Source organism: Lemur catta, chromosome 9 (genome assembly GCF_020740605.2).
Source record: "Lemur catta isolate mLemCat1 chromosome 9, mLemCat1.pri, whole genome shotgun sequence".
NCBI classification, from domain to species: Eukaryota; Metazoa; Chordata; class Mammalia; order Primates; family Lemuridae; genus Lemur; species Lemur catta.
In genome coordinates, this window is record NC_059136.1 from 16,386,906 (window position 1) to 16,412,186 (window position 25,281).

Here is a 25,281-nt window from a genome sequence, read left to right on the forward strand (position 1 = left end):
AAAGGAAGGCAAGAAACAGCTAACCTGGCAGTAGATCACTGCAGTTTGTCTAACGGATACTAGCTCTCAAAGCACAAACTCTTGAGGAGGAAAACACCCAGAGGGGCCCTTTTCTATGCCCACCGCTTTTGGAGGCTTTACCCTGTGCCAGGAGGCATCATCGACCCCTCTGAGGCAGTTCCTGTCATGAGCCCACCTTACAGAGGGGGCGACGGAGGCTTGGCCCGGCTGGTAACCTGCCCCGGTGTGCCCCCCGGCAAGCAGAGGGCCCGGGTCAGCCAGACCCGTCCGACCTCACAGGTGAGCCGGGGGGTGGGAGGCCCGGGCTGACCCTGTGCTGTGTGTGTGACAGGCTCTTCCTGGAGAACAGCAAGCTGGAGCACAGCGAGGACGAGAGCAGCGTCCTGGGCCAGGGCGGGAGTGGCACTGTTATCTACCGCGCCCGGTACCAGGGCCAGCCTGTGGCTGTGAAGCGATTCCAGATCAAGAAATTCAAGAACTTCCCCAATGCCCCAGCAGGTAAGTGGGTCCTGACCCAGCAACATTTTTTCAGACATGTGTTTCCTCGGTCCAAGCTCCGTGCCACATATGCGGCAGGAGGGAGGAGGAGGGTGGCCAGGCCAGCGCGGGCCACAGTGCAGCCCTCTGCTTCCTGCCCGGCAGGTCCAGGGCTGGGCGGGGCTTGGAAGTCGCTCCCGGAGACGACCCTCTGGTCTAACCTGAGCCCCTGAGAACAGGGACCATCCTGACCGTGCTGCTCCGGGCCCGGCACAGGCCTGGCACACAGTGGGCACACAACCCGAGCCCAGGCGGACCCCCGCCTGCCGCCTCCACCACAGCCAGGAAGGTGCTCGCTTCTCTCCCACCACGCACCCCACAAAGGAGGGAACCCCCTCTTGCTTGGCACACTCAGGCACACCCATCGTGTGTGGTTCAGGGTCATTCTCCCCTTGGAGGGAACTGTCACCATGTCGTGTCCAGCCAGGGCAGGTGCTGAGGCCTCCTCACTCCAGCCAGAGGAACGGCCATTCCCCACGGCCCCCACGCAGGACGGGCCATCTTTATGATCACAAAGGATACTGATACTCTTGGTAGAAAAATGAGAATCCTAGAAAAATATAAAGAAGACAGATCAGAAAGGAAGAGACAACATTACAATTATCTGAAGAGAATGACTTTCCATACAGAAAATTAAGAGACTCTGTCGACATGTTGACAAACATCAGAGCCATGAGTTTCCTGAAGTTGTTAGACACAAGCCTGACGTCAGAGTTCAGCCGTGTGCCTGCGGGCAGCAGTGACCCATCGGAAAACGTTCTCCACAGCAGCAATAGAAACCATAGGCATTGAGGAATAATCGATTTATCGTTCAATTTAGCCCTCACCTGAGTCCGAACAGGGCGTGAGGTGGGTGTGGGTGAGTGTAATCTGACTGACTGTAAAATCTATGTGAAATGATAAAAGTCCGAGAACAGCTGAGAAAAGTCTACAATGGAAGACACAGGAAAGAGGACCACCCACAGAGTAATAACTTATAAATCTATAAGCATTAAGGCTGTTTTCTCCTGGGGCAAGGATAGCTCTGTCTAGGGGGTAGCCACACGGGAAGCCACACGTCACAGAGGTGACATGGGAGGTAGGAGGGGACAGGCTGGCTGTACTCACTAAATAGGGCCGAGATTTAGATCTGACCTCACACCACAGTAAAAAATAAATTGTTAATGGGTTAAAGATGCAATGTGAAAGGCAACACTTTTACACTTAAAAACTGAATGACCAGCCCACACACGGATCTGGCACAATCAATGCCTTTTAACCGCCAAGGTTTTCCATGCTGTTTGAACCTCCATTGTCCAGCGATCCCCAGTTTTAAAATCTGGTCATGGGGAAGGACAGAAGCAGGACACAGAGAACCAGTGGAGCCTGGCTGCAGCCTGCCTGGTGGCCTCAGGGCCAGTGTCCCCTGTGTGCTGGCTACGGCCTGGTGGGCTGCGGCTCATGTGGGCGCCTCACATGGAGGATGAATTTCAAGGGCATTGGGATAAGGCCACAGCATGGGGCTGCACACTGCCCACCACTACCCACAGACCTTTCCCCTCTGGCCTGAGATGACATGTCACAGGCCATGGCTGCCCACGGGGTGGCTGTGGAGAGTTTTCTCTCCAGCTGACAAGAGAGTGGTGATGTTTCCACTTTCAGTGGTCCTGGCTACTTGGTCGGGGATAAGGTGACCAGCAGCGGCCAAAGCCTCAGCATCCCTGAGGGTGGAGAGAGAGGAAGGGGCTGGTCACCTTCTAGGCAGATGTCCTGAGCCAGGCTCTGGTGAGACAGCAGGGATGCTGAGGGAATAGGATTCAACGGGGACCCTTGGTGGCTGGTAGCAGGTGGGGCGAGGGCGATGGGAGCCATGTCTGGGTGATGAGAATGGGGACACATGGCAGCAGTCCATTGGGGGGTCTTATGGGCCTCTGTGGGTGCTCAGGAACCGCCAAATGTGACAGGGCACGCTTAGCACTTGAGGAAGAGGGGGCTTGCTATCAGCCCACAGTGCCACCCTTTGGGGCCAAATTCTGGGCAGCCGTATGGCAGCCCCTGACACAGTGAGTGACTTAAAATGTAAAGCCCTTCCCCACTCAGCCCCCCAAATCCCTGTGAGGCAGCTTTGAGTATGGCAGGGCACCCCACCCTTTGTGGCCCTTGGGGGGCCGGGCCTGGGTCCAGCTAGCCCCGGGTCCAGCAGGACAGCCCATGCCCTGCGCCCCTTGTCCTTCCCGGGGGGCTGACGGCAGAGCTCTCCCCCACAGACACCATGCTGCGGCACCTGCGGGCCACGGACGCCATGAAGAACTTCTCGGAGTTCCGGCAGGAGGCCAGCATGCTGCACGCGCTGCAGCACCCCTGCATCGTGTCGCTCATCGGCATCAGCATCCACCCGCTCTGCTTCGCCCTGGAGCTCGCCCCGCTCAGCAGCCTCAACACCGTGCTGTCTGAGAACACCAAAGGTACCGCAGCTCAGGGGACGTTCCGCAGGGGGTTGCCTGGGGCCCCCACTGACCCAGCCCCGGGGCAGGGGCAGGCAGAGCAGGTCGCAGGGAAGCGGGGGGCTCCCTCCTGCCTGGCACACGTGTGGAGCCCCAGGTGGCCATCTCCTGGGTGTGAACCAGGCGCCTCACCAGCCTAAACGCTGCGTGGTAGCCTTTGCAAGGACAGACGAGCTCACACTTTGGAGTCAGGCAGAACCAGGTTCCCAGTCCTGCGACTTTGCCACAATCCAGGAAATTGATGAATTGACTTGCGTGTAAAAGGAGGATAATAATAGCTCCCGTTAGCCGCATAAATCACTCCCTTAACCATAACACTTCACACGTGCCCACCGGTGCTAAGACCCCTGGGGTCAGTGACATCATATATTAATTTTTAATGAAATTTTAAAGTAATACTCCTTGATAAATGGGTGACTAAACTCCAAAGAGCTGCTGGAGGTAGAGAGGCAACTGTCTTTTGACTAGGGAAAAAGAAATGCTATTAAAATCAATCACTTCTGCCTCAGTGAAAGATTCTTTTTGTTTAATGAAGTTCTTGTACCTGCAACTCACCCCATGACGGTAGAGCAACCTTGGCCCAAGATGAACTCTAGTGATTTTGAACCCTTGCTCTTTTAGTAGAAATGCCAGCAATTCCAGGCGTGAGATACCATGAATGAGCTATAACGTCAATTTCACTCACCAGCGTTACCCTTCGTCCCTTCTGGCATCCAGCACAGAGAGTGTTGAAAACGTGTCCGTAGAACATAAAGCATTTGGGGAGATAGTAAGGAAGACAGGAAGATAGTTGCTATAATCACAGTTTGATTTTTTTTCTTTTCAAGATTCTTCCTTTATGCCCCTGGGACACATGCTCACTCAAAAAATAGCCTACCAGATCGCCTTGGGCCTGGCCTACCTGCACAAGAAAAACATCATCTTCTGCGACCTGAAGTCGGACAACATTCTGGTGTGGTCCCACGACGTCAAGGAGCCCGTGAACATCAAGCTCTCTGACTACGGGATTTCGAGGCAGTCATTCCACGAAGGTGCCCTGGGCGTGGAGGGCACTCCCGGCTACCAGGCCCCCGAGATCCGGCCTCGCATCGTGTATGACGAGAAGGTACCTGCCCGGCCCAGCCCCGCAGTACAGGAGCCCAGGCCCCGTCTGAGGCCAGCCAGGCAGTCCTGGTGGCACCTGTGGCTTCAGGGCTTGGTGTCCCCCCATGCATACTTTGTCCTTACCCTGTGCTCAATGAGGGAGGCTCTGGCTTGAACCAGAAGGGCACAGCGGCCTAACGGTCACTTCTCCTTAGCTTCAGAATTCTAAAACCTCAGTTCAGAGACATTGTGGAGGCTGCAAACAGTGGATGAAGAGTCCAAGACAGAAATAAGTCTGGGTTTGCATCCCCATTCACATTTAGATGTGCAAAATGGGGACACAGGACCAGCCTTGCAGGGAGCTCATGAGGAACAGACAGAATAAGGATGGGAAAGACTCCCAGCCTTATGTACTGACCACAAGGTGCTGTCCAAGTCACATGCCAAGCCAGGAGAAGAGGGTGAATTCTGACAGGACAAGCTTGGCCTGCCTGGGGAAATACATGGCCAGCCGCAGCTGAGATGATGACTAAATGTTTATCTTCTGATCACAGTTATCCCTGATAGCCATCTGATAGGGGCAGGCACACAGACAACTTGAAATCGTCTCACAGTGCAATGTTGCATCTGGCGCCAGCCTTGTTAACTAATCACCCAGCACTGAAATTCCCCTTGTCTGTAGTTTCCTGTTCTCTGGTGATTTTCAGATGGGTCATTGACTAGTTGCTTTAAGAAGTGACCTATGCTTGTGTGTGTTAGCTCAGCACCTGTGACTATTGCCCCAGACAGAAAAGACAAATCAAAGCAACAAAAGTAAGAGCTTTATAGTAGCAAGTGACACAGACAAGCTATTGATCTTAAAAGTAAAATTATAGCATAAACATTCACATTAAAATTCTCAGGTCTATCTCAACCATTCTCCTGCTAAAAAGTTATTTCTTGATCCATATGGGGGTCTGTATAACTCTTTCTTTGCTGGGCCTTCTTATGACCATTAAAATTAGAGGAGACATGTTGTGATCTAGGAGGCACTCCCCTTTTTATGAGTTGCGTACACAGCTCTTCTAGTACCACGTATGTTAAGCTGAGGGTCTGTGTTTTCCTGCCTTGTCTTGATATTCAAGGGTAAGGACCATGGCTTCCATGGAGTCCTTAATCAGTGACTGACCCCAAGTTTGCAGTGTGTGTTGGATGGATGGGTGGGTGGATGAATGGGTGGATGGGACAATGGGTGAATGGACAGTATGATGGGCAGTCAGGTGGATGGATGAGTAGATGGAAAGAAGGAAAGGTAAGAAGATGAATGGATAAATGGACAGAAAGACATGCAATCATATGGACAGGAAGGTGGTTGGATAGATGAATGGGTAAATGTGAAGAAGGACAGGCAGATGGATGGATGGCCAGATGGGAGGATGGACAGACAAATGCACAGAAGGACATGGTCAGATGGTTGCTTGGATGTTTGGACAGATAGATGAGTGGACAGTGATTATGGTCTCCCTTTGGACAGGGCCCATATTTTCCTTGTCTAACTGAGTCTCCCTGCTCCCTCCCCCTCAGGGCCAGCCTGTGAAAACCCCAGGGCCCAGGCAAGAGACCTGATTTGGTTTGCTCTCTGCCCAGGTAGATATGTTCTCCTACGGAATGGTGCTGTATGAGTTGCTGTCAGGACAGCGTCCTGCACTGGGCCACCACCAGCTGCAGATTGCCAAGAAGCTGTCCAAGGGCATCCGCCCAGTGCTGGGGCAGCCGGAGGAAGTGCAGTTCCACCGACTCCAGGCACTCATGATGGAGTGCTGGGACACGAAGCCTGAGAAGGTACCTGGGGCACAGAGCCTGGGGCCCCGGGACCTCCTGTCACGTGGTGGGGCTGTGGGTCTCCAGAGTGTGCACGTGTGGCTGCCTGCCCTTCTCTAAGAACAAATGGACCACCCTTCTCTGCTCACCTCTTCTAGAAAGCCGTATTTACTCTCCTAACATACCCAGGTTCATTTTCTTTGTGGGTGTGTCACTCTTAGGACACATGAGCTTTCCCTCCCAAATTTTATGTTATTTCATCATGCAAACAAAGTATATCAACCCCTTTATAGCAATATAGTCCCTGTGCATGAGCAGAGAGAATGTATCTCCTTGTAAAGTAGTGAGGAAAGCCTTGCTCATGAGAAGCAGGGTCATATTATAGTGTTAAAGTTCATATTTTGTTGTTGGTTTCTTTTTTTTCCTGGAAGAGGCCAGTAGTTTCAAGGTTAAAACTCATTTATCAAATCAGACAGAGCTAGTTTAATGTATTTGGGAGTAAATGGAATATTCTTTAGAAGAGTCTGTGTCCTTAGCCTGGTACAGTGACATGCACCATAGTCCCAGCTACACAGGAGGCTGAGACAGGAGGATCCCTTGAGCTCAGGAGTTCAAGGCTGTGATGCTCAGTGATCTGTGAATAGCTACTGCACTCCAGCCTGGGCAACTGGGCAGACCTCATCTCTAAAACACACACAAAAAAGAGGAATGTATGTCCTTGAGTATGGGGTGGAATATTGGGGTTTAGGCTAACCTGACAAACTGAGCTCAAGTGCCAAGGCCGATGGTGACCCAGACACCTGGGTGGGATTGTTTCTGGCATCTGAAGCCGCTTGCTTAGATCTGGTCCCGAGTGAGCGGACCGCCCTCATTCCCCCCAGTTAGCGCCGGCTGATCTCCTGGGTGGAATCAGCACCGATCTGCGTGTAAGTGACCTTGCTCATGTCCTGGTGTCCTCTCTCCCTCAGCGACCACTGGCCCTGTCAGTGGTCAGTCAGATGAAGGACCCAACCTTCGCCACCTTCATGTACGTGCTACCCTGTGGGAAGCAGACGGCCTTCTTCTCGTCCCAGGGCCAGGAATACACCGTGGTGTTCTGGGATGGGAAAGAGGAGTCCAGGTACCTCCTGACACCTGCCCTGCTGGGATTCAGGGTGGGAGGCCGCTGTGGAACTTGGGAACGTGAGTCAATGATGACCGCAGGGAGAGCTGTGTAGGGGACAGTGGGATCCGAAGCCTGGTTAGAGTCCACTCGAGAGAAAGCAGGGAGAGAGACAGCTGGGTCCGCGCAGACGGACACACATGTGCAGTTTTGGGGTTAAGAGATGCCAGAAATGTGTGGTGTCTGCCAGGGGTGTGGGGGTGTGAGTCAAGGGGGGTTTATTAAGCTGAGAGCCCTTTGCAGATGGATTATGGTGGGGAACAATGATGCTGGGGCAGGGAGAGAGGCCAGTTCCCGGAGTGAAGTGGCTGCAAAGTGAGACAGAGAGGGGACACAGAGCCAGGCAGGATGGTTACCCTGACACAAGAGTTCATGGGCATTCCCTACTTGCAAATCTTTTTCTCAGCCAAGTGGCAGAAAGGATGAGCAAGTTGGGAGAGATTTGGATGTTCAAGAAGGAAAGAGGAGGTTTGAGTCGCCTGGAGAAAGTCAGGTGCCTGCAGGCAGCACTGAGGCCCACTGGGGTGGGAGATCATGTATCTGAAATGAGAACCATCCACCTGGCTGTGTGACTTTCTCCAGCTTCAGATCATGGGAGAGGCAATGAGGCAGTTTTGAGCGGAGCTAGGGCTTTGCCAGGAGAGAGGAAGGGGAGGGAGAATTGAGAGTGTTTCCAGGGAGTGATTATAAGATGGACCATGGGACCTAAGTGAGGCCATAATTTGGTGGGGGTTACAATGGAAAGTAGAAAGGCCCCTAGGTCATGGTAGGGTAAAAGCTCTTGGAGAGTTATGGCACTAGGAGGCGTGAACCAAAAACTAGGGGTTGTTGGTCAGACAATGGGTGCTTGACACCAGGTGGGTGGGAGGGGCACGGTCAGGAGTAAAGATGGTATCTGTGGGGCGACCTTGGGAGAGGGTGGCTGGGGCAGAGTGGAGGAGAAATCACCAAGGGACATGCAGGAGGTCCCACGAGAGGCCAGGATGCTGGGAAGATGGCATCAAAGACTTAGAGATCTCCACGAAATCCCCATCTTATGTGGAAAGCCTCAGCCCTAGCCAGTGTATGTTGCCTCTTCCACTACCTGGTGTAACATCTGCAAAGGCAGAAGAGCATTTTATGGCAAGAATAGTCTCCCAGTGGGCCTCATGGCACACATTGGCAAGTGCTAAGGTCAGACAAGGCTCAGATAAAGTGAAGCTCAAAACCCGGACTTTGAGGTGTCCTTTGGGTCAGTCTCGGTGAGTTCACATCATATTTTATGCCATTGGGACCAAGTGTTGTGACACAGACACACTCTGAGAGACGATGCCCTAAAGGAAGAAGTTGTTCTTGCACAGCAGTGAGCCACACCTTCCCGATGGAATGCACTCTGAGGATAAAGCAAAAACAAACATATGTATTAAACAGTTTTCAGTAAATACATTGCTGGTAGTAGTGTTATTCTTATTCTAAGATGTTGCTTGTGGTTGTAGGGTAGGTTAATGAGTAAATGTTGCTGTCTTTGGAAACCGTGGTTTTCATCATGGGCTAAAGGGGAAATAAAGGGCTGTCCCGAAAGTATCCAGCCATTGTTAATATAGCGAGAACACATTACATGGCTGGGTACTATCGGGACAGCCTGTAGGTGTAGACTAAGTTCTGAATTGATTGGTGGCCTCATGATATATTTGAAGAAAAGTAAACTCCTATTTCCTACCTCTGCCCATTGAGAAGGCCTGGAAACAAGGACCAAACAAACACCAGTGAGCACCCCTAGGACCCAGAGGGTGGTCTCTAAGGACCAGAGGGAACCAGGGCTCATGAAATGGCTGATTCCAAGTCTGGGGCAGGGAGTGGGCCTGCCCCATCTGACATCCCAGAAGCAAGGACACCGTCAGAGATTTCTGAGGGCATGTCAGAGGGACTCAGGAGCCAACCTGGGCTTGCTGGTGCTGGGACAGGCCCTGCTGCACCCCCCTGGGGACACCTGCTTTACCTTTTCGGTCTTGCAGACGCACATCAGATACCTGAGACAGTTCTCCTCAGGGCACAGAAAGCTCTTCCCTAGTGGGAAGCGAGAGCCTCTCTCTGTGACCTATGAAGTCCTTTAAAACCCACCTCCAGCCTGAAGAAGGGGCAAACTCTCAGGGAGTGGGGGCTGCTGGCCAGAGCACAGGGTGGTGAGACAGCGGAGTCAGGGGGAGGTGGAGCAGAGCTGCAGAGTCGTCCCTAAATTACGGGAGGAAAGGAGGAGGGAAGGAAGGGAAGCCCAGCAGACAAACAAGGTCCATACATGACAAAGTTCTGGTTGGAGGAAATAGCGAGGGGTATATTAGCCTTTATGACTTTCTACATTTTTAGCTTTTTTCAAAGTAAAAGCTATTTAGAATATCCTAGTTTTGTTTTTAATGTATTTTATAATACTGAATAAAGCAGACATATAACTTTGAAAAAGTTTTTGTTTGCTATTTTTTTCTACCATTTCTATCACCTGCAAATACATGTTATCAGTGGTAGCAAAGGTTTCCAAAATTTGATGGCAGGAAAAACTTGACATTGAGAACTCCTATCAGCTAGCTTGACATGTTCTGTGGATTGCGGGTGGGGTGGGGGAGAGCTGTGTCGTGTGGAGCACAGAGCTCCCCACCCTGCCACCCTGCCAGCTCTGCCCCACGCAGTGGGCCTGAGGACGCCTGCCGAGGGCATGGGGAAGTGGCGATGCTGGGGGCAGCGGGGTCTGGTGGGCTAATGGCCAGCTCTCATAAACAATGGCGTTAGTTCTCAGAGCACCCATGTGAGGGGCACGTTTTGAGCCCACCCCACACCACCCCAGGCTACTCCAGAATTAACCCATCTCGTCTTTAGCCTTGGCTTTGTCCACTCTGCCTGGAGGGCCTCCCACATTACTGGGGTGGGGAGGACATGCCAGAGGGAGGGTGGTACGTGGTCTTGGTGGAGGACTCCTTCAAGCCGGGGGCAACTGTCTCAGCCCTCAGAGGTCACAGAAAGAAGAGCATCTTTCTTCCCATTGAGAACACCCTCTCTCTGCCCATAACGTTCAAGTATTACCCGGCAGGCAGAACCCGGCTCTGCCAAAGCCATGAAGGATGGTTCTTGATTGTCGCAGAACACCGCGACATGGCCGGGGGTGGGGGTGAGGAGGCCTGAAGCTAACAGGCCAGGCTGGGGGAGGGAGGCAGCCCCGGCCACTGGCCACTGACTGCACAACTGTTGCCGATTTAGGAACTACACGGTGGTGAACACAGAGAAGGGCCTTCTGGAAGTGCAGAGGATGAGCTGCCCAGGGATGAAGCTGAGCTGCCAGCTCAAGGTCCAGAGCTCCCTGTGGACCGCCACCGAGGTAACTGCCTCCCACATGGCCCTGGGCGAGGTGGCCTTCACCGGGTACGCCCCTGGGGGGGTCAGGTTCACAAAGATCCAGGACACCAGGTCCACTGGACTTTCGGATAATCCCCAGCTCAGCCGGGTGCCGGCCCCAGAGCAGTGGCATCAGTCCCACGAAGCAGCGGCCTGTCACCAGCAGCAGCTCAACCCTGCCAGCTGCTGGTGGCCGGGATTCAGGATGAAGCATTTTGGGTGTGAAGACTGAGCAGGAGGAGAAACCCAGGAGGCTGGTGCAGTGCCTGGGCTTCCTGTCATGCTGCTGGGTCTACACAGCAAATCCACTCGCCTCTGAAGCCCTTTTGCCTTCACATTCGGGGAGTCACTGGAAGGCTCAAAGAGCCATCTCCTGAGAAATCCAAGAGGAATGGCCAAACACAAATGCCCCGAGGCTACGGGTTGGGGGGTAGGTTGATGCAACATTTCTGGAGGGCAGTTTGGACGTATGGTTCAGATATGGATCCGAAATCTCAGAAGTACTCACACCGCTTAAGCCTCCGTAATTTCAGTGTTAAGATCTCACACACACACACACACACACACACACACACACATCTATAAGAATGTTCATCCCAGTCTAATTCATGGTAGTAGAAACTTGCAGATGGAATAAACACCTGACAACAGATTAGCCAAATGATGGTACACCCACGTCATAGACGGTCAACATCAGCCCCTTCATCATTCGCTCATGGAATAGTGAGAACGGGGATTCTGCCCAATGTATCCTCACATGTAAAAGGAACAATGAGAAGTCCACGTCTGCTAGCACCACGCACACACACAGATACCCACAGAAAACTTTGGGGGCTGTGCCCCCAAACTACGATAGTGGTTTTCTCTGGGAAATTTTATTTTTCTTCGTTAGACTGTTCCGTACTTTTCAAAGTTTCTACCAAGAGCAGAAATACATGAACAACCAATCAGAACACCTCGGTCCATGTTACTTTTCAAGACCCATAGGGGACCCCCAAGACCAAGTGCGCCCCCATAGGAAATGCCAGGCACTTTCCAACCCGGGTCTCACAGTGGGCTTGTCTGCCTCTGCAGGACCAGAAAATCTACATCTACAGCCTCAAGGGCATGTGCCCCTTAAACATGCCCCAGCGGGCCTTGGACACTCCAGCTGTTGTCACCTGCTTCTTGGCAGTGCCTGTTATTAAAAAGGTGAGGTAAGAGGGGCGGGAGGTATGCAGGCCTCTGACCCCCTTCCCTGCTGGGGTGGCTCTAGACTGGGGCGAGGGCCAGTGGGGGCAGCAGAACCACCCCTTTGGGACCACCTGGCCAGGCCACAGCCTTAGACAGACAGGAGGAAAGATCACTTTGGACCTGGGCCATCATTTGTGCCCTTCCAGTTTGTGCAAACCTAAGTGCCTGGCCAGACTGAGGGCTGCGTGGAAAGCCCCCTGGTTACATGCAAACGCCACACCCCGATTCAGGCAAAATACTTGGTGCAAGTCAGCAGTTATGGATGTCTCCTTCCCCGGCTGACAGCAGCGGAGAGCAGTGGCATCAGGAGCCTCTTGCCTGGGCCAGCATCTCCCCACGGCCACTCAGCCACCAGGCCCTGGGGGTCCTGCCCCCTACCCCTACAGGGCACCTGTGTCTCCTCCTATCCACCTCTCCTGCCTCTCAACCTCTCACTGTCTGCCCCAGACCTCAGTCTCTCTTTGTCCTGCAGACTCACCTCTAACCTCCCGCCCTGGCCTTTCCAAATGAAGTCCAGGTGGTGCTTTCCCCAGCCCCGGCCGGCCAGCTCCTCTGCACCTTGGGATTAGACCCAGTCTCTGCAAGGCTGTGCCCTCCCTGCCCTGGCCCTGCACCCCTCCCCACCAGAACGGCCCAACATCCCAGCCCCCCTCCTCCTCTCCCACACCGCCTCCTATTCAGAGAGATCGAGAGCCGAGAGCCGTGAGAAGCTGCCCTTCAGTGCGAGGCAGGCGGCTGCCCGGCTTTCCCAGGCTCTGCTGCCCTCCCCGGACTCCGGTACGGCTCAGGCAATTCTGGTTTTGTCTGCCCTGAGGGGCCTGCTGGCGCATTCCAGTTTGCCCATCTACAGAATGGGGACAGTACGACACGGGAGATAGATCTCTGGGCCTAACATACCCAAGTTCTGGGCTGCGCACTTGGTAAATATGAGCATTATTATTACTTCCTGACAGTCACAAAGTATGTGAGCTCTTCTCTCCACCCTTCTTCAGTTTCATTTCTTAAAAAAAGAAGAAGAAGAAGAAAGAAAAAACAGATATGAAATGAACCTTAGAGTCATTTGTGACCACGGCCCCACAAGCGAGGCTGGGCAGCTCGGGGCCCGGCCTGCAGCAGAACTCAGGGGAGCACGGCACAGAGTGTTGCTGGAGGCCATCGCTGGCCAGAGCCCCCAGCCAGGGCACCACCTCCCGCACGACCGGAGGGAATAAAGCCGGCTCTGTGCAGAGCAGGCCGTGCTGCCTGCGGCCGTGCAGGGCAGACCTTGCATTCTTGCACGCGCACACGCTTTCACACCCAGCTGGGACGTGGCGCTCACCACCCTGGCCCGGGCCGAGCCAGGACTCCAGATAGAGACTTCAAGCCTGTTTGCCTTGGCTGCCTTCTTTCCCTAGAATCCTGAAGATGCATTACGGCACATTTTCTTAGGGCTTGTTGCTCTGGATGTTGAGCTACATACAGGCCAGCCACTTCATGACCTCAGGCAGCCAAGCCCCCGAGTTCTCCCAACCCCAACAAGGAGGCTTCCTGCCGTGCACCCCACCCGGCAGGACGCCTGGCTGCTTGCACTGTCCTGGCTCCAGCTTTGATCTGCAGACTCTCCCCACCCACGCCACAGCCCGACCTGGCCTCTGGGCTGCGAAGCTGCACTCTGTTCCCCTCTCTACCCTGGAAAGTGCTCTGGGTGGGGGTGGGCCCAGCATTCAGCATTGTCCCTGCAACTTTGGCCCCTGCCCGGTTACCTCATGCCTCATTGCAGGGTGGGGGGCTCCCCGAGGACCCCACCAACACGAGCCGGACCACAGGCATTTCAGACCAGATATAAGCTGGAGTGTGGGCTCAGTGGGCCGAGACGTGCGTCCACAAGAGGGTTGAGTTGGAAGCAGTTTCTTCCAGAATTAGTTCAGCAAACACATACTGTCCATGTGGAATCACAGGGCCACCGAGATGAATGAGACTTAGCCCTTTCCTGTGCCAGGTCAGCACCGAGGGGGCAGTGGTGGGCCCAGGACCAGCCGCTGCTCCCACGAAACTCTCCCCCAGGGCAGGCACAGGCAGGAGGCAGTGTGCAGACGCCCACCATGCCTACGACTGCTGTCACATTAGCCAGCGGTGTCCACGGGAGGGGGACACCGTGTCCTGCCTCTGAAGGAGGCCTCAGTGGGTGGCCTTGAGGAGAAGGCAGCTCCCTGCTGTTCAAGCGGCAAGAAGCCAGCACGCGTGGAGGCAGGGCCCTGCGGTCCAGGCACCTCGCTGGTGCCATGGGCCTCTCTTTGCCGCAGGGAGAGTGGCGAGGCTCAGCGGGGCCCCCTAAGGAGCTGGCCCAGAAGCTCCCACTGGCAGTCCCGGCCTTTGTAAGAGCTTTGCTCCTCCAGGGCGGGTGGGCGGAAAGCGGGTGCCAGCCTCAGGTGTACGGAGATGGGTCTGGTGCCACTCTGCGTCTCTCCTGGGACGCGTGAGGCCAAAGGGCATGACGCACCCCTGTCTCGGCCCCGCAGAATTCCTACCTGGTGTTGGCAGGCCTGGCTGACGGGCTCGTGGCTGTGTTTCCGGTGGTGCGGGGCGCCCCGACCGACAGCTGCTCCTACCTGTGCTCGCACACAGCTAACAGGTCCAAGTTCAGCATCCCCGATGAAGATGTGCGGCAGAACCCCTACCCGGTGAAGGCCATGGAGGTGGCCAACAGCGGGTCCGAGGTCTGGTACAGCAACGGGCCAGGCCTCCTCGTCATCGACTGCGCGGCCCTGGACATCAGCAGGCGGCTGGAGCCCTACTCGGCCCCCTCGGTGGTCACCTCGGTCGTGTGCAGCTCCGAGGGCAGGGGGGAGGAGGTCGTCTGGTGCCTGGACGACAAGGCCAACTCCTTGGTGATGTACCATTCGGCCACCTACCAGCTGTGCGCCCGGTACTTCTGCGGGGACCCCAGCCCCCTCAGGGACATGTTTCCCGTGCGGCCCTTGGACACGGAACCCCTGGGCATCCATGAGGCCAGCCCGAAGGAGGGGGAGCCCATCGCGGACGTGAGCATCATGTACAGCGAGGAGCGGGGCACGCAGATCCTGACCCACCAGGACTCGCTGACCGACTACTGCTCCATGTCCTCGTACTCCTCGTCCCCTCCCCGCCGGGCTGCCAGGTCCCCCTCAAGCCTGCCCAGCTCGCCGGCAAGCTCTTCCAGCGTGCCTTTCTCCACAGACTACGAGGACTCAGACAGGCTGCACGAGCCCAGTGCTGCCTCCGACAGGTCCGAGCACGACCTGAGCCCCATGGACGGGGAGACTTTCAGCCATCACCTGCAGGCCGTGAAGGTCCTTGCCGTCAAAGACCTCATTTGGGTCCCCAGGTAAGTTTCCCAAGATGGGGGTGCCACCTGGGGCATGCCTACTGCTCCTGCTGTGGGGGTGGAGTGAGGGAGCCCCGTGGCTTCCTGAACCATAGCATGGCCATCCACGGGGAGCTGTTCTTCCAAGGGGGCTTTGCCCCTTCAATTTGGGAATCTGGGGTGGTCTCTTTAGCAAATCTAAGAATGGCCGCTCTAAAGCTCATCTGCCCACCAGAGAGCTCAGGGAACTGCAAAAGGAAAGCCGTGGTCAACTGTGATTAAGTTTCCACTGGGAAAGTTCTCCTTTGCCTCGGGTCCGTACCCTCTCCGTAACGTAATCCGTCTGCAGAAACTCATGTTTCTTACCCACCTACGTGCCTTTCTGCACGCCGGCTCCAGTCCCCTGGAGAGCACAGCTGCGTACAAAAACACTTCCCCTTCTCGGTTCTGGTTTCTCAGGCGCGGCGGCGATGTTATCGTCATTGGGCTGGAGAAGGACGGGGGCGCCCAGCGGGGCCGAGTCATCGCTGTCCTAAAAGCCCGGGAGCTGACCCCGCATGGGTAAGACTGAGGCGCCGCTCTTTGGGGTCCCGGGGAGCGGCACGGGAACCTAGGGCCCCACCACCAGGTGCTGCACAGTGGCCCTGCTGCCCTTCCGTTCTCACAAATAAACGGCGGCTCCCACCAACGTGGCCATAAGGCAAAGCAAGAACCAGGCGGGGTCCCCCAGGCAGCTCCTAGGAGCTCGGCACTGACCACAGCTGCCTGTTTCTGGGATTCCCAGTCACCTGCAGACCAGGTGCCCCACCTGGGTTACGTCTCCAGGGCCAGAGTTCAGCTGCAGTCGAAACAGGGATCCATCTAGCCAGGTGATTCACTGTTATTCCTGCCAAGCGGGAGAGCCCTGCCCAAGGTGCCCCACCTGCTCATGCGGCACCAGGTGGGGCCAGATGACAAGGGCACACCTGGCCATCTCCACTCCTTGCCATCCTCAAGCCTGGGGTTGGAGCTCCTGCCCATCCTGGGCTCAGGCGTGGCTCCGGACCCACCTGCAGGTGAATGCCAGTCTCCCCAGGGGGCGTGCTGGACGGGTCGCCTTGCCCCAGACAGGGTCTACATGGCTGGGGCAATGTGAGCCTGGTGCCACACGCCACTCTGGCTACTGAGTCCCACGCGGTAAATCTCCCTCATGAAAATCCTCTCCATTCATACGTGTGTGTGTGTGTGTGTGTGTACACTTTGCAGCACTTTCACTTCACACTAGGCCTGTTTCTCTGCAGCATGAGTTATCACCCATCCGCGGGCAAGCAGGTTTTTCTCTCATCTGGAGCATAAGGGGTGGAGAAACCCCATTCAGCCTATTCCTCCCAGAGCAGGACCATGGCCAGGGAAACATCCAGACAGTTCCACACCCTTGTCCCCAGCATCGGCCTTTCCCTGTGAGTCCTGGGGCAGTGACCCTTGCTCTGCAAGTGGTTCTAGAAACAAGATCTGGGTTTGTGCCTGAGCCCCAGGCGAGCATGGGTGGCAGCCTTGAGCAGAAGGAGTTCCCACCTTGCAGGTCTGGCTTCCGGAGTAAGTGGGTCTGTAGAACCCAGGTTGGGGACCTTGGCATACCTGCCAATAGTGTCCCTAAATTTTATCTGGTGTTATTTTTCCTATTCGTCCCCAAAAGCCTGGTTTTGTCTCTTTCTCACTGTAAGAACAAAGAGGGTCAGGTGGCTAGCTGAAAGGAAGCCCTGGCAAGGCCACAAGGAATTCAGAGGCCTCTGGACATCCTGGTCTGCAGGTGGCCTTGGTGTCATGCAGGGCGCACACTGGGCACAGAAGGAGGACGTGCAGACAGTACGTGCTCAGAGGTGGCCCCTGCTGGGGCAGCACCCGGGCAGGGAGGCCACAGGGAGCTGTCCACTGTGGCCCCAAAGGACACTTGCAGTGTACCCACTGGTCCTGCAAACCAGTCCCAGCCTCAAAAACACGTATGTGGTTAGGACTTTTGGGCAGCAGGTTTTCTGCCTAATCTATTACCCTGTGTTTCCTAAGCACGTGGAAACAGAGTGGGAGAAGAATCACGTGAGCTCAGTGGCAAGGGAAGTAAGTTAAAGCTTAAACTTGGTCACTCCATTCACGGGCAGGAATTCAAGTTGATGGTGTTTTCTGGACACTTCGGAGTCTGAGGCGAGGTTGCCTGCTCTGATTGCATCCGTGGCCTCCCAGGGAGTCAGACCCTTACAGACAGTGCCCATGAATGTCACTTGATTGCTCTTGGCCCTGCTTTTTTTTCTTTTCTTTTTCTTTTTTTTTTTTTTGGAGACAGAGTCTCACTCTTTTGCCCTGGCTAGAGTGCCATGGCGTCAGCCTAGCTCACAGCAACCTCAAACTCCTGGGCTCAAGTGATCCTCCTGCCTCAGTCTCCCAAGTAGCTGGGACTACAAGCATGTGCCACCATGCCTGTCTATATATTTTTAGTTGTCCAGATAATTTCTATTTTTTAGTAGAGACGGGGTCTCGCTCTTGCTGGTCTCAAACTCCTGACCTCAAGCTATCCTCCCCCCTCGGCCTCCCAGAGTGCTAGGATTACAGGCGTGAGCCACCACACCCAGCCTTGGCCCTTCTCTGGACTCTGCAAAGCCTCAGCCTGCAGGCTGGAGCAGCAGGGAGAAGCAGTGCCTCCCAGCACGTCCCCCCCAGTCAGCTCTGCCCTCCCAAGGAGGCACAGGGTGAGGGTCCCAGCCCCTCCCAAGTCGGGACCCCTGTGGGTTTTCTCAGACCCCCTCTCTCTGCAGGGTGCTGGCGGATGCTGCTGTGGTGGCAAAGGACACTGTTGTATGCGGCTTTGAAAACGAAAACACAGAGTGGTGCCTCGCTGTCTGGAGGGGCTGGGGTGCTAGGGAGTTTGACATTTTCTACCAGTCCTACGAGGAGCTGGGCCGGCTGGAGGCTTGCACGCGCAAGAGAAGGTAATTCCTGTGGAATGACTGTCCCGAGTTGCTGGCCAGCCCGGGGCTGCAGCCTGACCCCTCTGCCAGCAGCCCGCAGTTCTCCGAGGACCCAGAAGATGGCCGAGTTCTCCCCTGAGCCCCTTGCTGCTAAGGAGTGCTGAGAAGTTACTGGCCTGGTGCTCGTTCAAGGGTTCTCTAACTCTCCTGGCAGAACTACCTGACTACCACCCCAGCCGTGCTGGGGTTACAGCCCCAGGGAAGACCGTGGGATCTGGCCGGGAGGGGCCTCCTCCTGCCTCCATCAGCTTCCCAGAGCAGGGGCAGAGGACCCCATTCTGGGCTGGGTCACACAAAGGGGGGCTGGGCCTCCCTGTCATAAAAGGCCCGTTTCCATGCCCAGGTCTGATGGAATTACACTAGAGGCTCTCACTTAGGAAGCAGTTCAGGCCAGGGTGGGAGGAGGGCTGTGACCCCTGCCCTTTCCCCCTGGGACCTTGGACTCTCAGCACATTTCACAAGCTCCTGAGTCCCCAGGGCAGTGGCCTGGCTCAGGCAAGCGAAGATCAGATGTCTCCCAGCTCTGGAAAGTCTCTGTGCGAGAAACCCCCAGAAGGACCCCGGGTGAGGAGTGTTGCCCAATCCGGGGATGAATGAGTTCCTTTAACTGCCACAGCGGAAAGCCCAGAGGCACAGAGTGCGAGAGCAGCAGCTTAGCCTTCACATTCTTCTCCTGCTGACAAAAGAAAGGAGAAACTCAATCAGTGGGACTTGAGAAAGGGCCTTGTGTTTACAGCTTTGTAAAATAAATTTGGATGCAGCTGGAGCACAAGCCCTGTTTGTTTGCACATAATAATCTTGTTTATCACTTTAACAAATTAAATAATATCTCCGAGGTTAGGCCTCTGGTTGTGAAATCACATCATATGGGCTTCTCCCCAGTTATGCATTTGCTGAACATTCACTGCACACATGTACAGCGGGGTGCAAAAAGCAGACTGTTGACAGGGGATTTATGGGCACAACAGCAAACATTTTTATAAATTATGCACACACACATGGGCATGCATGTTACACACATGCACACATGAGCACATACATAACACACGCGCACATGTACCACATCTTTGCCAAGAATTACCATTTGAGGTTGCTTAACCCAGAACAGTAGTTTGAATGAGAGATCATCCTCTGGCTCAAGTTCGTTGACCCTTTTCTAAAATTAAATTATAAAGATCAAACTTAATATTTGCTGGGTTATGCTGGCAGATGTGATTCTTTTTATCTGAAAATAAACAGACTCTCTCAAGAGTGAAGACGTGGCCTCTGTCTATTGAATGCTCGTGACAACAGCACAGGCTCGGTCCCTCCCGGACCCACTGTGGCAGTGTGCAGGCTGCCCCCTCCCCTGCAGCGTCTGTGTGGGTGGGGGCGGCCGCTCTGTCAGTCACCGGCCTGGAGAAATCAAATGCCCACCTCCTTTTACCAGCCCAGGTACGAATCCCAGGGGGTTGGGGGCTAAGCCTCCTGCCCACTTCCCTGCCCTTCTCCCACCCTGATCCCTTAGCAGGGATTTGGGGGTCACTGCTCTCCCTCTACTCTCCTCCCAGTGCCCCACAGCTGCCCAGCTGACCCCCCACATGCAAAGCAGGTTCTGTCTGGCCCTTGTCCCAAGCCTGCACTCTGCACCACCTGCCGCCAGACTGGGCAAGTCCCAGCCCTGGTGAGGGGACCTCTTCACATCACAAGGAGGTGGTTAATGAATTTTCCTACCTGAAAGTTAGAAACTTACATGGAAAAATTACCACAAGGTCCAAAGGTGAACAATCAACTGGGAAAAAAAATATCTGCAACACTAACGAGAGACAACTGGCTCACTTACCTCGTGTACGAAGAGTTTGTAGCTGTCAGTAAGAAAGAGAAACCCAACAGGAAGCAGGTCGGGGGCTCGAGAAGGCAGCTGAATGATAAAGCGACAGGGCCGTAAACTTCAGCGCCAGCCTCCCCCAACAGCAAGGCAGCAGTCAACGGCAGCAGCCAAATGCCACTCACTACCCTCGAGTCGGCAAAGATTAGACAGGCAGCGGTGACTTCTTGAACCCAGACACCATGATAGTCGAACAGACAAGAAGCTCTGCTTTAGGGGCTCTGCGTTCCAGTGGGCGGAAGTGACAGTGAGCACACAAACAGATGCAATGACGGAGCTGCCAGACCATAAACTTAGGAAGCTGGTAGCTAATGGCCTCGGGCAGGGGTTCCCAATCTATGGCGAGTTGTATAACTATTTCATTATATATTACAGTGTAATAACAATAGAAATAAAGTGCACAATAAATGTAATGCACTTGAATCATCCCAAAACCATCCTCCTCCCCGCCCCCGGTCCATGGAAAAATTGTCTTCCATGAAAATGGGCCCTGGTGCCAAAAATGTTGGGGACCACTGGCCTAGCTGGCTACATCTAACCTAGGCTGGAGCCAGGGCCTGGGGCCTCAGGCTCCCCGCGCCCCTGAATACCTACTGATCTCCCATCCAAGGCAGAACGGGAAACGGGCAGGCGCAGGAGTTATAATGGCACGTTGACAACCACTGTGGCAGAAGCCGCTAGTTGCACCCCTTCTGCTCAGCGACAGACCCTGATTTTGTTGGCACATCATTTCCCAAGTAATGAGACCAAGTAATGAGAGGGAGGCATTTGGCAGAGCTCTAAGGATACCAGGTGGAAGAGCCGCATGTGCAAAGGCCCTGTGGTGGCACCGAGTGGCTGTGTTGGAGGGACAGAAGAAAGGCTGGCATGGCTGGGGCCACGAAGGAGGGGGTGCACAGGGCCACCGCAGCATAGAATGATAAGTGTGGGTCTCCACTGAAGCTCCTGGCAGTTTCAAGCGGGAGTATTAGATGATCTAATTGTCTTTAAAAATCACTTTGCTGAGTGGAGGGTGGACGAAAGAGGAGGTAGTTTCCTTCGAGGCTATCCCTTAGAGGGCATTTTGGCCGTATCTACCCCAATGTCAAATGCACGTACCTTTGACCTAGCAGTTCCACTTAAGTATTCAGTCCTGAAATATTTGCGAAAGCACCCAAAGATAAGAACAAGGATGTTCACTGTAGCATCTCTTAGACTGGCCCCAAACAGGAAACAACTCAAACCTCTATCAGGAGGGAAGTCATAGAATTCCTGTGCGTGCAACAATGCGATACTCTGCAGCCTTGCAAAAGGAGGCAGTGCGAACCGTGCTGGTCTGAAATGTGCTCCAAGATATAATAAGTGCATTGTTTTTTTTAAAAGCAGCTTGCAGAGCAATGTATACTGGGTTGCCATTTTCGTACAAAACATTGTAGATCTATGCCTGTACGCAGATGGAAATATCCCAAGGGACACCCAAGAACTTGGAAGAAATCAGTTGCGTTTGGGGAGGAGATTTGAGGGCTGGCCCAGAGGAGTGGGCCCTTCCTCTCTGCACTGGGAACTGTACACAGGCCTTTTTACAGAGGCCATCTAGGCTGGGAGGGACTTCTTCTCCCCAGGGTGCTGCAGTCCCTCTTGGCCTTTGTCACCCCTCCTCCATGGGTGCCTCACCCAGGGGAGGGCAGGTCCGTCTGACCCTGTGGTCATGGCTGAACTGGAGCCGCCCTGGCTGTCTGGATGCGGGCGCAGAGCCCGGGCTGAGGTGGTGTGTGCAGCAGGGCTGGTGTAAGGGGCTGGGGCTGGCCAGCCAAGGTCAATCAGCTCTGATCCTGGCCCACCCTTGTCTTAGAAGGGGAGGGTGTACAGCCTGGGTGCGGGGTCAAGGCCCACCCCTCCCTAGCAGGTGGCCCCTGGGCCTCCTCCCTCCCACCAGCCTGCACCTGGGAAAGCAGTGGCCTTTCTGATGACTGGTCACTGGCTGGGCTGCCACCATCTTTCAGGGCCATTGACTGCTCAAACCTGCAGAGTCTTTGCCGTGACTGTGCCTGGAGCCGGGGAGGCCAGGGCGGGAGTGCGGGCTGCCATCCACGTGGCTCCTCACACAGGAAGCATTTGGGGAACCCAGAAGAGACATGGTGACACAAACTCTCCCAAGGCTCAGGAAAACCAGAAACACACCCGGAGGTTAGCAGGCTGCTGCCCTGGAAGGAGCCACATCTCTGGCATAGCAGGGCCTGGGGCCTCAGGCTCCCTGCACCCCTGAATATCTACTGATCTCCCATCCAAGGCAGAACGGGAAAGGGGCAGGCGCAGGAGTTATAATGGCACGTTGACAACCACTGTGGCAGAAGCCGCTAGTTGCACCCCTTCTGCTCAGCGACAGACCCTGATTTTGTTGGCACATCATTTCCCAACCCCCCTTGCAGGTGGGGGTGGCACTGGGACTGAGATCCATCCAGGGGTGACATGGACATGGTCAAGGAGGGCTTCGGGGTAGCTCCATCAAAGGGGCTGGGCCAGCAGGAGCCCGTTGGGCACCCCGGCCATGCCACCCTCTTCCCTGTGGAGGGAGGGTGGCAGGGGACCCTGGGACAGTGACAGGGGCAGCCCCCCATGCCAGCCCTGGCTGCCAACCTCCAGGTTTCTCATGACCTCATGGAAATGGAACCCATTTTTTGTTTAAGCCCGTGTTTTTCAGCTAGTACTGGTAGCCAATTAGTAACATCTATCACTAATGTTCAGATACGTTTTTCATTAGCCATTAGCCCGACCAGAGCATGTGGAGCTAGCATGTGAGCTGGCCCTAAAATGCTTCTGCTCAGGCTCAGATAGGGACCTAAGAACAGTGGACTGGCGTGTCACGTGACCATATTTGCCCAGAGCTCACCCCTGCACTGTGACAGCCAGGTATGATATAATCCATAGTTCTTCTTTTGGGCCAAACCACAGTTACCAAGAGGGTCTGGAGTCTCAGCCTAGCCACACAGAAGCCAAAACATCGCGTGTGGTGGCTTTGAATGTCCTGTGAGTTGAGACCCTCCACCCTGGGCAAGCTGCCCTCGCTCTGGGGCCCTGGTTTCTCCTCTGTAGAACAGCAGTGACAGTTCCTACCCCATCGGGCTCGGCACAGAGAGATCCTGTATGTGACAGCCCCAGCCCAGGTCCCAACCAAGGCCAGGATGGACTCCCCGGCCCCCTTCCCAGAAAGGCCACCCTGGGAGAAGCACGAGACCTTCCTTGACAGCCACTGAGGGGAAACACCTGCAGTCCCGTTGCTGTGAAATATCCCAGCGCTCACAATAAATCTCCTCTCTGTTTTTTCTGAAACATCAGGAAGACTTTTACCAACACCTTTACTTGAGAATCGAGTTCAGGTGTAGCACGTAGAAGAATAAATGAAAGCTGACTGATGAGGGTAGGAATGTTTAGGGGTCCCACTTTGGAGCATGTTAGGGGAGAAAGCCTAGTAGGTGCTCATGGCGTGGGGGAGAAAGATTTCTCGCGCAGAGATTAATATATAAAAGTAAAAAAGTTTATTTTATCCTTTACGACAGAGAGAATGAGAGAGAGAGAGAGGAAGTGGGAGAGAGAGCAAGGGGGTGGTGGCATCCCAGAGAAAGAGAAGGGAGATGCCAGCAGCAAGGCCAGGTGGCTTGCTGCTTTTATGGGAACAAAGAGAAAGAGAAAAAATACTAACTTGTGGCATAATTAGCAGACAGGTGTTACACATGTCTTTTGTGTTTCTTCTGTTCCTGGAGACATGGCTAGCTCTGAGATGAGGCCAGGCCTATCCCAGGGGATGTGATCGTGCCCCTGAGTCAGTGCAGGACCCTCTCAGGAACTCCTTGAAGCACAGAAACAGACTCTGCAGGCTGTGAGCTGGTGAGTGTAAAGAGAAATATTTCCATTTCCTTTCTGTCTCTCAGCTCTTTTCAGATGTTTGTGAAGACAGAGTCCCTGCAGGGTGCTGCTAGCAGGGAGAGAAAGAGCCAGAGCTCATAGGACTGATCTTTAGTTGTTAGAAAATTGCAGAATTAGATCTTTTCCTGTTGTTTCAGCACGGCCATCCTTACAGAACACGTTTTCAAGACTAGGAATAACGATTGGCATGCAAATAAGACAAAATAAATTTCCACTTTGCCGTCTGTGGTGTCTGCCAACCCCAGGGCTGTCACCAAGGCCTAGGGTGGGGCTGCAGTCCTTGGCCGCTGCAGTCCATAGGGCGGTCGGTGGCGAGAGGCCCTGTGGCCAGCGCTGGTGTTACCGAAAAGCCACTTGTCCTTGAGGCCGCATCAGAAGAATGAGAACAAGTGTTTGGGGGAGGAGGAAAGAGAATTTTTATTACTTTGCCATCAAAGGATGAAAAATGGAAGACCGTCTCATCTCAAAATCCAAATTTCCTGAACATAGGCAGAAATATCAAGCTTTTAAAGGGAGGGCCCTCAGGTCTAGGCTACTGTGGTTAACTGTTCTAACCCTCCCATCGCTGCCAAAGACAAAGCCTGTGAACTCCGCCAGCCACCTGTGGGGCTGGGGGCTGCTGCCTGGGTGGCTGAGTTATCTTTCAACAAAGGACTTAACCTGCCTCAGGGAAGCAGGCCAGGCTGCAGTTCCCAATAAGAGTGGGGGACGTTTTAAAGAAACAGAAAAATCTTTTCTGTTTTTTCTTCAGACCCTCTCCTCTGTTACACATTCCCCACTCTCAGTGTTATGGGAGGAGGGGCCGCTACTCTCACTGGCAACCACGCGCTGGGTGGCAGGGGCACTGTCCCCTCCCACTTCCCGCAGGCGAGAGCCCTGCATCCCTGTGTGAGACGCCCCTGCCAGGGCACCAGCGCAGGAGCTGGTGGCTGCTTGGTCAGCCTGGGTGCTGGAGGTGACCCTGAGCACCCGGACAACCTGCCACGCGTGCGTATCAGGAGGGGCTGCTGGGACGTGGGGCTGGTTACCGAGCTCGCCCAGCCCATCCTGACTGCTCTGTGGCCCGAGGCCCTGCCAGCCCTCACCCCCAGCACCACCCAGCACACTCACACATGGCCTCGCACCTTTGGCACCAGGTGCCACACAGCTGTCCCCGCTCTGTAAAGAGGAAACAGCCCACAGCCCCAGCTGTGCCTCCCCAGACTGGGAGCTCCTCAAGGCAAGGGCGGAGAGGAGAGGTCTTACAGGGCAAAGGAGCCTCGTCCTAAAAGGAAGGTGGGGGTGACCAGGGGACAGCAGCCTAACACGTGAAATTGGAAACACTCACATGAATTCATAACCTTTTGCTGTGGGTGCCTCTGGGGAAGGAATCAGATGGCTAAGATGGGCTCTTCTTATCACGAGTATTACTTACTTAGTAAATGGAAATTACTATTAATATATAACATCATCGGCAATAATTTCCAGCTCTGTCATGAAAAGTAACCCAGATATTAGCACTTTCTTGCATA

General features: G+C 54.5%; 1 protein-coding gene across 5 annotated transcripts in view; it reads left to right on the forward strand.

The window, feature by feature from the left end:
* LRRK1 (leucine rich repeat kinase 1) overlaps positions 1-19,256 on the forward strand; it is a 126,009-nt gene extending 106,753 nt beyond the window's left edge. For 2 of the 5 annotated variants that reach the window (XM_045560649.1, XM_045560653.1), the window contains 10 exons: positions 353-519; positions 2,805-3,002; positions 3,869-4,146; positions 5,751-5,945; positions 6,893-7,044; positions 10,312-10,429; positions 11,521-11,637; positions 14,178-15,022; positions 15,461-15,562; positions 17,788-19,256. In XM_045560649.1, coding sequence (XP_045416605.1) covers positions 353-519; positions 2,805-3,002; positions 3,869-4,146; positions 5,751-5,945; positions 6,893-7,044; positions 10,312-10,429; positions 11,521-11,637; positions 14,178-15,022; positions 15,461-15,562; positions 17,788-17,965 — 2,350 coding nt within the window. In that variant the 3' untranslated portion in view covers positions 17,966-19,256. Of the gene's footprint in view, positions 1-352; positions 520-2,804; positions 3,003-3,868; positions 4,147-5,750; positions 5,946-6,892; positions 7,045-10,311; positions 10,430-11,520; positions 11,638-12,151; positions 12,324-12,360; positions 13,419-14,177; positions 15,023-15,460; positions 15,563-17,787 lie in introns of those variants that run through there. The other 3 variants (XM_045560651.1, XM_045560650.1, XM_045560652.1) reach the window with 3 other exon arrangements.
* Positions 19,257-25,281: the final 6,025 nt, after the last annotated feature.